This window comes from Adiantum capillus-veneris, chromosome 21, assembly GCF_014529385.1.
Source record: "Adiantum capillus-veneris isolate H3 chromosome 21, ASM1452938v2, whole genome shotgun sequence".
NCBI lineage: Eukaryota > Viridiplantae > Streptophyta > Polypodiopsida > Polypodiales > Pteridaceae > Adiantum > Adiantum capillus-veneris.
Genome location: NC_140951.1, coordinates 114,240,795 through 114,259,170, shown reverse-complemented (window position 1 = coordinate 114,259,170; position 18,376 = coordinate 114,240,795). Strand labels below are relative to the sequence as shown.

Below are 18,376 nucleotides of genomic sequence, written 5' to 3'. Positions count from 1 at the left end.
TGGGCACTTCCTGGAGACAGTTATGCTCGCATAGCACTTGAATCCTCTCGACAGCTAGCCATACAAGGAGATACAACATGCTGATATGGGGAGATGACATCATGGTTTCAGGCACATGGGTTCAGCATAGACAGGCTGCCACCTTTCCAGTACTCATTGGATGCACCATCTCTCACTCTTACACAGTCAGAGATCACCAAGCTCATCCGCCAAGACCTGACCCAGCTAGACACCAGGAGGACATGGATACAACCAGCACAGGAATTGGGCACGAAGATGGCTTTCTACAGAGACCACCTCATCCAACTTACGGAAGATGGTTTTGTGGCGAGACCCAAATACATGGATACACTCTTGTCTCATGGGATACGATGTGCTATTGGCTAGTTACGCACATCTTCTCACCAGTTGCGGATTGAGACTGGGAGATACAGCGGAGTACCAGCAGAGGACAGGACATGCCCCTTGTGTAACATGGAACCTGAGACAGAGCTACACTATACATGCCACTGCCCCGTCTACTACGAGATACGAGGCCGCTTCCATTGCTTGTTCAGAGAGGGTTTTGGACCACTCTCAAGAGTCATGGGATACGAAGATCAGAGATGCCTGGGTTTGTTCTTGCTCGAGCTGCGTAGACACAGAGATAGCCTGATGAATGGCGAGGCTAGCCAGTCTCAAAGACGAATCACAGACTTCTTCAGAGCAGACACGGGATAGCCGCAAGAGCCACTCCCACAACAGAACTCCCCCCCGTCTCACACCAGAGGCACACTGATTGACTGAGCAATGGAACTGGGGAAATCCAGGCGCCTGCGACTGCGAAGAACTACACAGCATCGACGAAGGCTACGACAGAAAATTCGGAGCACGCTGGCCAGGCATACAAGACGCCCGGTCAGACTACTAACCATGGAGGAAATTGATGAGATTCGTCAACGACCGATGCTAGATCTCTTGTGATTCAGCTATCCCAACAAGCCGCCCATTATTCTGCTTAGTTTTTTGCCTGGCTCACATCGACCAACTTAGGACCCCATAGTATATATCTTTGTTTTGTACTGTTGTTAGGTTATTTTGTTACTCTGACTTTGTATCAGATCCACCACTTTGTAACTTTCAGGTCTCATAGGTCATTGTGGCCTTTTGAAGACGTTAATATAACATTTCATTTCATTTATTTCATTTCTCTCTCTCTCTCTCTCTCTCTCTCTCTCTCTCTCTCTCTCTCTCTCTCTCTCGTGTTCTCCCGTGTTTCTACGTTCGTGTTTCTCTCCCACTTAAAAAAAAGAAAAAAACACACACACGCTTGCTGCCTCTTTGGGATCGCACTCTCTGCTTGTAGTGTTGTTTTACTACACAACCTTTTCTAACTCTATACCTTGCGTTGAATTTCTCCATGTACCTTAGCGTTAAAAATTTTCAAACTCTGGCATACTTCATCTTTTGGTAGCAGGCAGCGCTAGAGTTTGCTGATTTCAGCTAGGTATTCTCTCTCCCCACTTATCACTCTCTATTTACATGATTGTTCTATTACCGCCCTTGGCTTGTGCTACCAGTCCCCGCTTTGTGCGTTGACATTGGATGGATATACTGTAATGAAGATCATGCTTATGGGAGCCGCACTTGTGGGATTGGCTTATGGAATGCAACGATGCTACGTGTCCTGCTATTTCGGCTTCCATGACTACTGCTTCTACATCGGCAACTCCTACCTCTTCAGTTGGCTTATTATTTACTGGATCTAGTACTACATCATCGGTTGTTACACAAGCCATCATTGATACCCGGAGTGAGACCAACCGCAAGGAGTTTTCCTTCCTTTGCATCAACTATGCAGATTTTATGATTTTCCTTCTTACATCATTTTGATCAGTACATAAGGTTATCTTGGGATTACCTGTGCAAGTTGTATGAGGCGGTTACCTCCGGTCGAATCTATCCTCTTGAGAAGTCTTTTCTTAACGTGTAGTGTTCATGTTATATGCAGATGAGGTGATTTATGGTGATAACTCAAGATGAGTGCTCAGTGCATACTCAAAGGTTCCTTTTACTTCATGAGAGAGTTCCTTTTACTTTCATGAGAGAGATGTGCATTAGACTAGATAGAGACCTAACACTACATGGGGTCCCCAACCCCCCTTCCAAGGGCTCCCCTCTATCGCTAGAGAGGTATTTGCTTTAGATTGCACAAATACTGATACAATGGTCCTAGATGTTAAGATGTTGATGGATCTTGCTGCAGGTGCTTGGATTTGCGAGGCTTGAGGGCTGAAAATTGAAAACTCTAGGGCTGATTTGGCTTGGATCTGCAAATTGACGATGAGGCAATGGCTGAAATCTGCAATTGATGATGAGGGATGGCTGAAAACTGAAAACGTTTGGCTGATCCACTCTTGCGGGGAAAATCTGCAATCGCTCATGATTGTGATGCAAAAATGCTGATGTTGATGGTGAAAAACACTGATGGCTGCAGGTGTTTGTGCAAAACACTAGGGCTGAAGGGTTCTGAAAAAATGCAAGGGTACTTGGGAGGTGCTAAGACACTTCGTGCCTCTGGTACTGGGTACTGATCTCTTTGTCCTGCAAGTGGAGGCAAAGGGCTGCCTTTATAGCCCTTAATAGACTGGGTCGAGCAGTCAAAGTGCTAGAAGACACCCACGACTTTTAAACGCTGGCTAAGTGAACTATCTAGGTTGGGTACTATTGCTACTGTATGGGAACACTCCCCAGTGTTTACACCTAGCATACACTGGCAGGCTCATGTGCAATCAAAGGGTATGCAACTAATCTAAAGTGCATGGACATACACATCCTGTGTCAAGACTCACAAGGGTGCTAGAACACTTCCTAGGCTGTCCTAAACACTAGAAGTACGAGTTAGCTTGTCCACATGCTCATAGGGTTAGATGTACACGTGATAGTTCAGTTCCCTTCTCTTTCGGCTCTTATTTCTCATATGTAGCAGCTTCAAATGTCATGTGACACATCCCAACCCTATGTGTCCGTGGACAAGCTACACCATAGTAGGGTTCCCGTCAGTTCAGTCAGTCTAGATTAGCAGTGATGTGGCACTTTTGTGAGTCTATTCGTAGACCGTGCATGCCTAGTCACTTAGCATAGATGGATATCCTCCGGTTGCACACAGCATGATCATTGGAATTCCCATCAGAATCCATTAGCATCAGTTAGGGGAATTTTCCAGTGCATTTAGCCTATTTTCCTATTTATTGGTTATTTTCACTTATTATTTTTAAGTGACTTTCCAACAAAAGTAGGTAGGGCAATTTTGCTAAGTTAATATATAAGCAAACCCAAGTTAGCACTTTCTGGCAGGAGAGGCGGCAGGAGCTTCCCGCTCAACAGGCAACTTCTCAGCAGTACCCCCCAGACCCTCTAGCGTTTTTTGACTTCCCATCCCTCGCCTGCTCCATCAGAGTCCTGGCGTTTTTGGGATACAGATATCAGCCAGCGTTTTGCTTTCACAGTGACTGCCGGCAGTAGCAGATTCTCAACGTTTCCTCTCTTGCATCCTCGCCCTCAACATCAGCCTTGTAGCGTTTTTGTTGCCTTCATCAGTACTAGAGCCCTATGGCGATTTCAGCCCATGCTTGATCGTCATCAACCCCCAAGTCACCTAGGGGTTGCAGATTCACATAGAATGCAGCAAAAGGACCCCTTGGCATCAGCGTTTTTGCAGCATTATTCCAGCGTTTTCAGCCTTGACAAAAACGCAGATTTCAGCCATTGACAAACGCAGATTCTCAGCAGAGGAACAGTAGCAGATCAGCCCCCATTCAGTTGCAGAAGTCCACCCAAGTTTAGCCAAGAAAACGCAGTCAAAACAGTTATTTTCAGCCACCGAAACAGTCCCCGAATTCAGCGATTAGAAGATCCCAGATTTCAGCCATCAAGTCGTCGTCGTCACCACCGTCGTCGTTATCGGCATAGTCCCATTGCATCAGTCCATTGCATTCGCATTGTACACCTTTGTGCAATCAAAGTAGACCACTCTCACCGACGAGAGTGGGGCCTTCGGAGGAGGGTTTTACAACCTCTCGGTGTCGTATCTCTTCTCTCTCCTCTCAGTCTCATTCACTTGCACGCACAATATCCACTCACTTTGTTCGTGATCATAGCACTCTCCACAAGACGGAAAGCTCTCTCTTTCCCTAAGAACTAAAAGGAACCTTGAGCAATAAAGATCACTAATCTTGAGAAAATACAACATTCATTCCGCTGCACCTTACATCAAAAGGTGCTTTCTCTATGTGGCAAGGTGATCACTTTGAAGGATATGGCTACTCGACTTTTGGCCAGGCTTTCCTTGGAGTATGACTCTCTTTACTAGTTCCTTGTTTCCTCTTTTCATGCTACCACTTGGGAGAATCTTCTACCTGCTTTGCAATGGATTTCTTCGCATCTTCAAGATTGAGACTCCCTTGACCTTGTTGCGGGTGACATTGCTTTAGTAGCTTGTGGTGGTGGAGTTACTACTCAGCAAGGACAACCCACCAGTGCTACCCAATTGTAGAGATGCAAATCGTGATGGTTCATTTGGGACCGGGACAACAACTACGCTTGCGGCTCCTAATGCCTTGGCCGAGTTATTGGCTGCTGGCATTGCCCTTTAGCCACTTCATTTGCCCCTTTTGCCCTGCTCCTTTTTTTTTCCTGAGAAAAAGATCCTTCTATTAGTTAATGAAAACTGCCCATAGGGCTACAACCACCTCTGCAAGAGAGGGCTACAACAATCATGATGGGGAGACTCTCCCAATGAAAAAACAGCATATGTACAATAAGGCTAAATCAAGAGATGGGAGGAGGGAAGAGCCGCACAGGTGGACGGTAGTGCCATCTGAGCACACCCTGGACCATGGTGAAGAAAAGCCCAGGACGCCAGAGTTGAAGGAAAGCCTCTGTGCGCTCCCGCATGCGGTCAGAGCTGCCCTGGAGTCTCTCGAACTCTCCTGTGAGAGTATGGATCAACTCTGGCCAAAGATCTCGAACAGTCTCTGCTGGTGGTACAGGGCAAGCCTCGAAGATGTGGAAGCAACGGGCCTGCCAAATGAACCAGAGTGTCAGGCCGCTAATGAGCTCCCAACACTCCTCTCTCTCACTGCACCACCCCTGTGGAGTAAGCTCTGTAGCAGGCTGGAGTGTAGGTCGACCCCCTTGCATCACTATCATCGTGCTGGTGGAGGATAGCTCAAAGTGAAGTGCCGGGCCCGTGAAAGTAGACCAAGCAGCTGCTCCCTATGTGTACTGCGGCCTGCCGAGCTGTGGAAAGAGCTGGCATCAATTGAAGAACACGAAGCCACACCTGCTGCTGTGCCAAAGGACAGTCCCAAAGACAGTGACGCTGACTCTCCACAAGATGGTCACAAGCTGCACATGCGGCCGAGAGACCACTATGTACAATCCAGCTCCCAACTGCTGTAGCTCGGTGTGCAACGAGCCAATGGAACAAAGTGACTCGCCTCGGCTTTCTGGAGTCCCACAACCTCTCCCAAAAAGCTGCCAAGAACTCAACTGTGAGACCCTCCTCCTGCCAATGAGGTGTTGCACAGCAGGACGAGCCTCTCTTTGCATTGCCAGTATGTGACGTCCCAGTCGAACAGTGTACTGAAAGAAAGGGACACGTAGATGGTCTGCTGAGGAGAAAGGGTCCCTCCAAAGCAACTCTCCAGGATCCCACTATACTCGTGCCAGTGGATAGCTCTCCCAAACCCACAGCCTTCAGTGGCCAGTCTCAAGAGCTGCTGGGTCGGGATCTATGACACAAGTCCTCCCGCAGATTCCCACCACTCGGATCCTTTGAAAACAGCACTCTGCCACCTGTGGAGCCTCTACTGCAACTCTGTGTATACGTCCCTCACCCTGTAGCTCGAAAAACAGGGAGGGTATAGTCTCTGAGCAAGCCCGAACTGAGATGAGAACCTCCAGTCACGTGAAGGCTCCCATCCATTTGGGCGCTGCTAACTCGAGAGGCGTGAGCCACTCAGTTGGTACTGCCTCTGAGATGTCCTGACACATGCTCTGCACCCCTCTCATGCCCTGTAGTAGCTGAACGTCTTGAAGCTCCTCTAACAAGCCTGAAAACTGTAACCAGTCACCTAAAGAGCATGCTGGACCCTCTGCCATGGGACCCCAGGAAACATGAGGCCGACTACCAACCAAGTGGCCTCTCTGAGTGCTAACCATGGGGTTCCAAACTAGGGGCTGTCTCAGGCGCTCCTTCGTGCAAGTAGGCTGATGTTGCTCCAGGCCTCTCCGCAGCTGCTCCCAAGATCGGAGCAAACTCACACAGAAGCGGTCCTCCAGTCTCCTGCTCAAGCTAACTCTGCGCATCTCTATTAAAATCCATCTAGTCGAGGATCGCCAGGGGCCTCCAGCCTTAGGCACCCTAGCACTAAGCCGTTGAAGCAAGAACTCCTTCCAGGGCTCCTCACCTAGAAGAAGTCCTCTGATGATAAACGTCCCAAGAAGGGCTATGCTGTGCTGTGCTGGGTCTATGATCCCCAACTGTCACAAAGTGATGACGTGGCGGACAACAGAAACCCTAATTTCTGCTAGAAACCCTAAAATTCCTGCAAACCGTAATTTTTGCCAAAAACCCTAAATTTCGGAAATCGCGGAGGCGGATTATTAATTTTTTTTTTTTTTTTTTTTTGGAAAATGATGAGCGACGCGAATTTTGCTTTTGCTTTTTTTAAAAAAAAAAAGAGAAAAGACTCTCTAAGAGAGAGAGAGAACTGATGCTTTTGATTTTAAAAGCTTTTGGGGCTCTGCTTTTGGGCATCCCTTGTAACCTTTAAATTAGTGGTGAGGGCCTCACTTCTCAGAGCATCTGGACGCAGAGTCTGAGAGTGAAACCCTAACCGCTCTCTTGTACTTTGATGATTGATTAATACAAAAAGAAATACCGAAAGGGGCGCCAGTCTTTGGGGCCAATATCTCTAGGCACGGAACTCCGCCGGGCCAGTGCAAATCTATTGTGATCTGTGAATTGGTTTGAAGTGGTTATTTGGTGCTGTCGCGGTTGATTCTTGACTTGGAGTGTCCAAGTTTGTTACACCAACCCTCCCTGAGAACAAGGAAGGGTGATGATCTGCCATGGCACTCTGGCCCGGGCTATTTGAGTGTCACGCCATGACCACAGGAAGTTTTTGATCAGCCTCTCTACTTGGCTGATACAAGAACTCGAGAAGATCCAACAAGAAGTGATGTACCACATAGTAGCCAACACCACCTGGTTGGCCACTACAACTCTGCCTGCCAGAGAAAGTTGCGGAGCTCCAATGTAACAACTTCCTCCTGATAGACAGGAGGAGGGGAGCAATCTACTTCTTGGGAGACAAGTCCAAACCAACCTGACAGCCCAAGTACCGAACTGCAGTCCTTGGGGGAATCCACTTGAAACCCTCACCTGGCATCCAATCGGGCGTAGGAGCAGTACCAACCGAGAAAGCCACTGTCTTTCTCCAGTTGATCAGTGCGCTAGATGCACAACAGAAAGTCTCAAGAGCCTACTCACACCTGTGAAGGTTGGCCTCCTGGCCATCTAAGTACGAGGCTGAGTCGTCTGCAAACGCAGCGGCCAGTAGCTCATCTCCCCCAATAGGGAGCGCTAAGCCACGTAAACCAACCTGTTGTGAAACCAAAAACTTGCTCATCGCCTCAGCATAGAACAGAAAGACGAAGGGGGCAAGAGGGCAACCCTGTCTGACCAAGCGTGTGAGCATGAAACGATCACCTCTACCTCATGTGCCCGTCTGTACAAAGCTGACACCCTTCTGATCCAAGCATTTAAGAAGCCCATCCTGCATAGAGTGCCCTCCAAAAAGTCCCAGTCAACTCTGTCGTAGGCCTTCTCAAAATCGAGAAGAAGAATCACCAGATCCTCACCACGGAGCCGCATGAGGGTAGAAGCCTCCCAAAAAGTAAAGATGTTGTCAAGGATACTACGATCCTTGTTTGAGTCCCATGTATAATGCTCTCTAGAAGTGGCTAAATCCTCAAACTCAGAGCCTTGGCAAGAATTTTGTAGGCTGAGTTGAGGATGGTGATGGGGCGCCACTGTCGAATCTTATCCAAGGAGCCACCCTCCTTGGGATTGAGGTAAATCAAGCCCTCACTCATGCTGTCATGCATTTTTCCTGTGCGCAGGATAAACTGAAATTCACTGCAAGTACTCCAAGAAAAAGCTGGGAGTCAAGGCATCGTCACGTGGACAGCTACCACGGGGGAGTGCTCTAAGAGCCGTGTGTAGCTCCTAGAGGAAGCTCAAGCCTTTGGCGCATCTCCTCGGTCACAAGACAAGGCATCTGTGCCCACACCTGCTCTTTGCATGCATTCTGACGCTTTGACTGAGGCTCTGCAGACAGTAAATCATGATAGAAGTCGGTAGCAACTGCACGCATGTCCTCTGGCTTTGAAGCAACTGACCCGTCGGGCCTCCTTAACTGACTGACCTTGGCATGCATATGCCGAGGTCTCACTGCCTCAAAGAAAGCGCCTGTCACTTTGTCACCTACCTGGGTCCACTGAGATGCCTGTTGATGGAAAGCAAACTCATGGCGCCTCTCCTCTGTGCTAACGAGCTCCTGGCGAGCCTACTGTAACTCCTCCTCCAACCAAGGACTGTCTGGATGCCTGTCGATGGAAAGCAAACTCATGGCGCCTCTCCTCTGTGCTAACGAGCTCTTGGTGAGCCTGCTGTAACTGCTCCTCCAACCAAGGACTGTCTGGATGCTGCTCCTGCATCCTCTGCAAGGAAGCAACGCCTCGTCGGAGATGCTGCTGCTTCTCTCTCGCTGCAGCTAGGGGAGCCGAAGACTCCTGAAGAAAGAGTAGACTAAGCTGAGCAAGTCCTGAGGCCACTTTGTTAGCAGGAGAATCCTGCATGTCTAAGCTCTCTGTCCAAAGAGCCTCCACTCGCTCTCTAAGCACTGAGTCTCAGCAAGAACCTCTCTACGATGCGAAGCATTGTGCTCCCCCTCCTCGTCTATTAGTCACTGTAAGGATCACTGGAGCATGGTCCAAAAAGGAAGTCCCTGCGAGAATGCCAACTGTCCCACCCAAGTCACAGAAGTGGTCACTAGTGTAGAAGCGATCTATTCGAGCGCCTCCCACTCTACGGTCCAAACGAGAGAAGGCCATGTTGTCTAGGGGTCTCACAAAGCTGGAATGCTGCCACACATCTGAAACCCGCAGTCATACAAAACCTCTCCCAAGCTGCAAGCTCAACTCCATGCACAGTAGTATGGCTACCACCAATCCTGTCAGAGGGTTCCTCCAACATGTTGAAGTTACCTCGCCAAGGCGGCCGGCATTCCCTCAGTACGTGTTCTGGTTAGGGACACCCACACTCTCCCGAAGGTCTTCCTACTTCCTCGAGTGAGTGGGGGTTGGTTCAGACAGAGCGTGGAGTATTCGGGCCTCCCGAATCAGTGTTTCATTTGTCGACAGATGGGCCATCTTGCGAAGGCGTGTCCACGGAGGAGACCCCGACCTACACCACATGCCCAACCCCAGCCCTCAAGAGCTGGCTAGCAGTAGCAGGCAGTGTCACAGAGTACGCAGGGAGAGCCACCCTCCGAGCCTAGGGCTCAAGCGGAGGAGGGTTGGCAGCAGGTTCGTGGTCGACGTCGGCAGGGGCCACCGCGCCAGCCTGGCACTCAGAGTGGTCCTCAGGCTTCTGCCTAGCAATAGTGGGTTCCCACGGGGAACCGATTTGACCCTCTTCAGTAGGACGAGGTCCCTGCTCCAGCCTCCACCTCAGCCTCACCCTCGACAACCCCTCCTCCCTCCGAGTCCCCCCCCCCCCCCCTCCCTCCTCCTCCCTTTGCCTCTCCATCTCGCCTTCCTGCCTTTGTCGCCCCCCCTCTCCCCCTGCTCCCTCATCTCCTGTGCTCCAGTCCCGCAGCCTTCCTATGGGGTAGGGCCTTCCTCGGCTGCTAGGAGATCTCTTGGTAGCGCCTTTGCCACAAGTCGCTTAGCGAGAGAGGGAAAGCCTTTCTTGCGACCCCCTCTTCTGGTGCAGACGTCTTCCTTTGCAGCAGTTCCTCGTGGTCTGACGAGCTTCAACATTCGTCGCCGTTGGGATTTCTTTGCCTACGACTTTACACGGTTTCTCGACGACCCCTCACCAGACCTTGAGGTAGCCTGCTTCAGAGTTTATGTATTGTTCCTTGCAGCTAGGGGGATAGAGGCCTTGGACTAAGCGGTTGGCTTCTCTTTTCCCCTATGCGGCAGGGACCAGGCAGAGTGGACTATAGACTCAGTGTTGGAGTGGCTGCAGACACAGGCCCTAGAGTTCTCTCATCACATGGGAGACCTAGGGGTTGGCTTCTCTTTTCCCCTATGCGGCAGGGACCAGGCAGAGTGGACTATAGACTCAGTGTTGAAGTGGCTGCAAACACAGGCCCTAGAGTTCTCTCATCACATGGGAGACCTAGGGGTTACAGGCTTGCTTCAGACTTTTTGGCCATTGGCCAAGTTTGTGGTGACACCTCCAGACGCAGCAAGATGTAGATACATTGTGGTTCACTTTTTTGCTAACACGCAGAGCCCGCCATGCTATGTACATATACATGAGGATTCTTGGACAGAGGAGGTTGCTTTACACACGGCTCCGTCTACTTGAGCTTGGGCTAGACACTCTTTGCAGTCACGCCTATCTCGAGGACGCTCGGATGCGGATTACTCCCCATCCAAGCCAGCCTCGAAGATAGCACGGCTAGCTGCTGCGGCAGCATCAGTTCTCTTTGCTCCCCATGAGGATCGTCTCATGGAACGTACAAGGATTAGGTGGGCCCTAGTTTCAGCATCAAAGGGGTCGACTGCGTCGGGAGCTTCAACGATGCCTTGTGGGAGGAGAGATTGACCTTCTTATGCTACAGGAGCATCATCTGTGTGAGAGCCGCATTAGACGTTGTGGTCAGCTTTTGCGTGGACGATATGAGACTTATTGGTCAGCTGCATTTGGACCTGGAGGCATCCAAGGCAGGGTATGTATGACTATTGCGGATTCTTTGCAGCAGGCCATTGTGGGAGCAGGGCTCATGTAACAAACTGTTGACGTGTCGAAACCCTAACCCTAAAATCAGAAACCCTCACTCTGCCCAAAACCCTAATTCTTCTGAAACCCTAACCCTAAAATCAGAAACCCTAATTCTGTCCGAAACCCTAATTCTGTTGAAATCCTAACCCTAAAATTAGAAACCCTAATTCTGCCCGAAACACTAATTCTGTTGAAACCCTAACCCTAAAATCAAAAACCCTAATTCTGCCCGAAACCCTAACCCTAAAATCAAAAACCCTAACATGGCGTGCTGTATGGACACTAGCGTGATTTACGAAAAGTTGGCACCTTTTGACATTGCTTTTTGGACCAGGAGCTTTTGAGTTTTGAAGGCTTTTCACTGTAATTGCTTTTTAGGCCAAGGGCCTTTAAATATGAGGTTAGGGCTCATTCTTTGGCATGCTTCGTGGAGAAGGTGCAGAGTCCGGAGTACCGGCTTGTACTGTGTTGATGCAATATAAAGAAATACCGAAAGGGGCACCAAGGTTTGGGGCCAATACTCTCTGGGGTGGAATTCCGCCACTCCGTGTCGCGTGTCGTCTCTCTCTATTTCAGTTCAGTTGTTATTTGAAGTGCTTAAAGTTTTCAGTCTGTTCTTTTCTATTGGCACGTGGCGCCCGCCTTGTGACAATGGTATCAGAGCATCAGGCGTGTGCTTTTCTGAAAGCATACCGGTCCTACAAAAGAGCAGAGCTTTTGGAATTTTATTTGAAGTATCTTGGCCAAAAGAGCAGAGCTTTTGCAATTTTATTTGAAGTATCTTGGCCCTCCAAATCGGACTCATTAGCCACTCCCACCCCTATTTCATCGCGCATCTAGCGCGCTCTCTTCTTCACCGCTCATGTCTTACAGGGCATAAGCCAATTAAGATCACTTGCAAGAGAAGGATCCAGATTTGTTTCAAGTCACTTTTTTTTCTCAAAAGCAGTGCCATGCAGATGTTGATGTCTACAACTACCAAGCAGCAAAGTCTAAGGACTTGGCAAGCTTTTAAGAAATTTTTGCCCGAAGTTAGATGGTTTCTGACATCTTCCTTCAGAGTGCAACTTATGGCAGAGTGGGGTATCTTGAAATGCTTGCCATGGAAACCCTAGCAGATTATAACTTGAAATTTCTTGACATCTCTTAGTAGATGTCTCTTCACGAGCAGATGACCTTGGAGGTTCAGTGTGATTGCTATCTCTTGGGACTACCATCGCCGCCAAAGAAACACTGTCTGTCCAAGAGCTGATGGACCATGCTGTGCTCGGCTACGACCTCATGGAAGGAACCTAACCCTAATTTTTGATGCAGGTTTCAGGATGGAAAGTCAGTCGACTTTTCGAGCTCGGTTGATGTCGAGATTGCTTTTTTAAGTTTGTGAGAATCTGTTTGAGAACTTGTTTGGTGATCTTGTTTGGAATTTGTTTGAAATGGATGGTATCTGTTTTGAACCTGTTTTGGTGCCGATTTGAATTGTTTGACTCTCGTTTGATACCGGTTTCAATGATTGGTGATTTTACTCCCGGGTGGAGAAGTGAGAAATATCGTTTTGGTATTGTTAGAACCTCGGAACGACGCAGGTCGATGCCTCAGGAGCGTTTCGTTGTATGCTTTAAAACCTCCGAATGACGCAGGCCGATGCCTGGGGAGCGTTTGGTTGTATGCTTGAACCTCCGAGCGACGCAGACTGCGGTCTGGGGAGCGTTTGGTTGTACAGTCCTCTGAGCTCATGGCCCGAACCCTTTTAGGATATTTGCGGGGGGAGTGACGAGGTAGTCGTTGAGTAGCTTCATATCGCAGATCGTTTGTCTCGGGGGAGTGCTCAACGACACTGTTTGTTGTGTCTTGTAACATGCATATGTAAGCATTTGTGTTGCATTGTGATGTGCCAATTACTGAATATTCCTAATTGGATGAGATTGCCTGGGTATGTAATTTTAGTGCATCAAGACACCCGTGGAAGATCAGTCGGTCTGGGTGTGATTGCTAATGCGAGAATATCAAGAGTTCCAATCTGGACGAAAGGAGAAGCTAACTCCTTGATCAAAGGAGCAGAAAGGAGAAGCTAACTCCTTAATAAAAAGAGCAAACTGATTGTCCCTCGGAATGACCCTCGAAAATTTTTGAGCTAACTTGAGTTGTTTTGCAGATATGCTGAAAGCGCGGACGACTACTCTCTTTCAAGAACGGGAGATGTAACAAACTGTTGACGTGTCGAAACCCTAACCCTAAAATCAGAAACCCTCATTCTGTCCAAAACCCTAATTATGCTAAAACCTAACCCTAAAATCAGAAACCCTAATTCTATCCAAAACCCTAATTCTGTTGAAATCCTAACCCTAAAATAAAAAGCCCTAATTCTGTCCGAAACCCTAACCCTAAAATAAAAAACCTAATTTTGTCCGAAACCCTAACCCTAAAATAAAAAACCCTAACCTTGATTTGCTGACGTGGCGGATTGACACATGGCCTGCTGTACGGACTCAAGCGCGATTTACGAAAAGCTGGTAGCTTTTGGCATTGCTTTTTGGACCAGGAGCTTTTGAGTTTTGAAGGCTTTTCACTGTAATTGCTTCTTAGGCCAAGGGCCTTTAAATATGAGGTTAGGGCTCATTCTCTGGCATGCTTCCTGGAGAAGGTGTAGAGTCTGGAGTACCGGCTTGTACTATGTTGATGCAATATAAAGAAATACCGAAAGGGGCGCCAAGGTTGGGGGCCAATACTCTTTGGGGTGGAATTCCGTCACTCCGTGTCATGTGTCGTCTCTCTCTATTTCAGTTCAGTTGTTATTTGAAGTGCTTAAAGTTGTTCAGTCTGTTCTTTTCTATTGGCACGTGGTGCCCGCTTTGTGACAGCTTAGTGGATCATTATGCAGGTTTAGGGTTGTCTCGTGGGCTTCCTGAACATCTATGCGCCCAATGTGGCGAGTGCACGTGCAGAGTTTTGGTCTCAAATTGTTGAGTCTCTGCCACGCAGGCAGAGCAATGGTACGCAGCTACTGAGGCTGCCGTGCAAGGTGTCTCTAGGACAATCCTAATATCTCAGCCTATCCTGGACAAAAGTGGTAAGTGCTCCCTCCTTAAACCAGGAAAGCAGACGGAGATGGGAAGGTCTGCCTCCTCTACCAAAACATCTGAAACTGGGTCAAAACCATGTCTCCACTGCCGAAAGTAGGCTGATCGGATGGTCAAGGGGCTCATCGCGATGACCTTGGACGCCATCTCGGAGGTCTCAAACTCTATCTGATAGTAGCCGCGTCCGAGGAACTAAACGTCCAAGATCTTGCCCACCTCTGCGAGAAGGCGGGCTTGGAGAAGATCACGCAGCTCTCCTCTGTTGGGTGTGGTGCCGAGAATCTTGCAGATGACGGAGGTCGCTTGCAAGAGTTCTACCTCTGCGGCTAGGCTCGCTTGCTCTGTCGGTGATAGAGCAAGGCGAATGGTGGGCTTAGCGGGGTCGGGCGAGGGGACTTCATTGGAGTTCCTTTGTGGCGGAGCTTGAGCCTCCATCTGTGTCTGCTGCTGTGAAGAAAAGGCGGAGAAGCGTCGACGAAGGGGGAAACTCCTGCCGGACCGAGCACGTCGAGGGTGCTGGCGAGGCCCGACAAGCAGGAGTGGCTAACGGTAAAGTGAAGGCAGGCGGGGCAATGGGCTAACGGCAATGTGCAGGCTGGGCGGGGCAATGGGCCGGCAGGCGGACAGGGCAGCGGCGGGAGACGGGTGGGCAGCAGGCAGGGCAACGGGCAGTGGGTGGGGCTGGCGACGCGCAGCGGGCAGGGCAGAGGGCGCAGGGGGCGGGCAGGGGGGCTGCGTGCAGGAGGAGGGGCGGAGGGGCTAGGCGGGGGGGGGCAGCAACAGCGAGCGTCTACTTCACACTTGTAGCTTGAAGATGAGTCGACATTGTTTGCCCTTCTCCTTTGCCAGTTCTTTTTTACTTGGAGTGTTGTTGGTTTCTTCTCGACCTCGATGCCACTCATTAACCTTTCTCCGTTGGTCAGAATTTTTTGCTTCAAGTAAGGGTTATGTATTTAGTTTAATTAATCAAAACAACATTCGGTCTCTTGCATCATAGTACAGTTCTTAAGTTCAGCCTTAAGTGATTAAGTATGATAATCTGTGATTAGTAATAAGGTTATTCACACGAAATATCCAGCAAAAATTGCCTTTCTGGAGCTATCTGCATAGTTTAGGTTGCTCGATATGTTGGCAGCTATTTTTGGCTATATTGACATACGGTCAAATTTCATGTAATGCAAATGGTAAAGGTCCCACCTTTTACTCTGAGAGAGAGAGAGAGAGAGAGAGAGAGAGAGAGAGAGCATGTTTTTCAGGCCGCAAATAGATATTTCTCCCTGGACTGAAGAAGTGCAAAGCATTTACAGCTCTTCAAAAGTTTTGAAGTGGGAGGATCGAAAGCCAAACGCTTATTGGAAGGGTAATCCTGATGTTGGTTCAAAAGTTCGTGAAGATCTGTTAAGGTGTAACAAAACAAAGGATAGTGATTGGGGTGCTGAGATATATCGGCAGGTAGATGACTAACATTAAGATTACTGAAAAGAAGGGTTAACTTGCAGATTTATAGTTATTTTTTGGTTGAGCAGAACTGGTGGGCTGAAGGCTTAGATGGCTTTAGAAACTCCAAGCTTTCACAACAATGTAAGCACAGGTACAGCCTTTGATGTTTGTAGCACACAACCATTCTAATTTAGTCCTATCACATGCATTCTGGAAAGGTTTTTGAAGCATATTATTCTGCTGTTGTTTCTTTTTTTCTCTTTTGCATGAAAGAGATCCTTGTATTAATCTTAAATATCTTATGAACTGCACTCCATGGGAGGGAAGCTGAATTTTTTCTGATTGCCTTTGTCCTCTCTGTAATGAGAGTAATAATTTCCCATTTTTTCCTTTTAAAGAACGTTTGAGATTTGTTTAGTGTCCAGACATCTCAGTCAATTGATTTAACTGATCTTGAAGACATTGCGACCAATACAACTTCAGATGGCAGTGTTCTCTTGAGAAAACCTGAAGATTCTATATTCTCCTAGCTGGAAAATAAGTATTTTGACCTGTAAGCTGAGATCTCACCTGACAAAAAATATCTTATCAAAATATCAGAAAAGTGGTTTGAGAGCTTTTCATTAAAATGGATATTAATCAGTCTTGCGTTATTTTTCTCTTTCTTTGTGTGTCTTGATTTTTGTTTTGTATGAGTGTTTTTAGCCCCCTCTTTTAGTTCATAAGTTCAGAATTTTGTGACCTATGAAGATATACATGTTTTATGTACAGAAGGAGAATAGATAATGGTCGCTATGTGGATGCTTAGGTCTCAGAATTAGTATTCAGATTCTTCAGCTTGTTTTTGAGTTGGGTTTTTAACAGTGTGCATTGTAGTTTTGATCCATCAAAGTAGGGATTCTCAATCAGTCTTCACCATAGCTGGATTTGGTCTTGTTAGAATTAGAGGATCGATCATCACCAGTTAAATTAATCACTTCTGGGCGATCTTAATTTTGCTGGTCACCCTTTGGTCCCAGAATGGCCGTATAAGATCACCAAATTTATTCTTAAGAGCACATTATCTGGCAGAGTCACAGATGTGCTAGACATTGGGCCATCTCCCGTTCAAAAATGACTTTTATGCATGTAGACAATGTTGATACTACTCTAGAATAGCCACACTTGTGTAAATTCCCATGAAAAATAAGAAATTATAGACATGCTCTTTTGGAAGGAGTGCGGGTATTGATTTCCCTCATTTGGGATTGGATGGTCTGAGTTCGAGCAAATAGCTTGTGAGGCTTTGAAGGTTGCTATTCATAGATCACTACTACCTGATCAGTAGAGATCGGGAAAATGTTTTGCAATAGATTAGTATTTGTTAAGAGTTTTACACCTCTCTGACCGGTCTTGACGGGGGGGGGGGGGGGGGGGGGGGGGGGGAACCGATCATAGGGAGTGGGGGACTGTTTTGTGGTTGTGCCCGGTCTATGCAATAGATTAGTATTTGTTAGAGTTTTACACCTCTCTGACCAGTCTTGACGGAGCTGCTAGTACCCTAGTTTCTCCCAGGGGTAGATCATAGGGAGTGGGGGACTGTTTTGTGGTTGTGCCCGGTCTATGTGAGGTAGTTTGCTCATTATCGGCTTGTTCCTTGTAACAGGACAGCACCACATGCCAACAGGAAAGAACAGACTGAACAACTTTAAGCACTTCAAAACAATTGAACTGAAAGAGATGCACGACACACGAGACGGGCAGTGCGGAGTTCCACCCCAAGAGAGTAGTGGCCCCAAAGCTTGGCGCCCCTTTTGGTATTTCTTTATATTGCTGCAACACAGTACAAGCTGGTACTCTGTCTCTGCACTCCCACGCGGAGACGTGCCAGAGACCGAGCCCATGGCACATATTTATAGGCCCTTGGCCATGAAAAGCCCCAAAAACTGATGCCAAAAGCTGCCATCGCATTCCACGGAAATCTGTACAGCTGCCACGTCATTAGCATAAATTGTGGAATTCCGTACACCTGCCACGTCAACAGCCAGCAGCGCGATTTGCGGGCGTCTATACAACTGCCATGTCATCATCTTTTACGCAAGGTGATTGTTGTTGTGTCTCGGTCCTGCTTTATTGTCTTGTGCCACTAGGGCCCCATCGGACGGGGTCCCATAAGTTGGTGGGAACTTCTTTTAGAATTAGGCCACACGGCTGCTTTTTTGTTGTTGCTTCTACTCTTAGGGTTTAGGCCCCTCGGCCGAGATCTTTAGGTTGGCTCCATTCTTAAGTGGCTTGTCAAGTCAACACTGTGTGACATCCCCCCTTCTTAAAAGAAGAGTAATCGTTCGCGATTACCGTATATCTGCAAAACAACTCAAGCTAGCTCAAAATTTTTTGAGGGTCATTCCGAGGGACATTCCAAGGGACAATCAGTTTTCTCATTCCAAATCGGAGCTCTTGATATCCTAGGTCATTGACTTCCCATAAAATCTCATCCTAAGGAGTATATTCTCATTTAGATTGGAGCTCTTGATATTCCGGTGTAGCAAAATTAGCTATCACACCCAGACCGCGCCGATCTGTAATGGGTGTCTTGATGCACTAAGATTACATAGCCAGGCAATCAATGGTTGGCACATCACAATGCAACACAAATGCTCACATTTGAATGTTACAAGACACAACGAACAACGTCGCTAAGCACTCCCCCGAGACAGACGGTCTACGGTATGAAGCTACTCAATGACTACCTCGTCACTCCCCCCACAAATAAAAGGTCCGGGCCATGATCTCAGAGGACTGATACCCATACCGC

General features: G+C 48.1%; 1 protein-coding gene across 2 annotated transcripts in view; it reads left to right on the top strand.

Moving 5' to 3' along the window:
* LOC147431569 (uncharacterized) overlaps positions 1-18,376 on the top strand; it is a 67,709-nt gene that overhangs the window by 6,213 nt on the left and 43,120 nt on the right. For both annotated transcript variants that reach the window (XM_086494125.1, XM_086494126.1), the window contains exons 3-4: positions 15,399-15,594; positions 15,669-15,733. In XM_086494125.1, the coding sequence (XP_086350251.1) occupies positions 15,399-15,594; positions 15,669-15,733 (261 nt within the window). The remainder of the gene's footprint in view (positions 1-15,398; positions 15,595-15,668; positions 15,734-18,376) is intronic.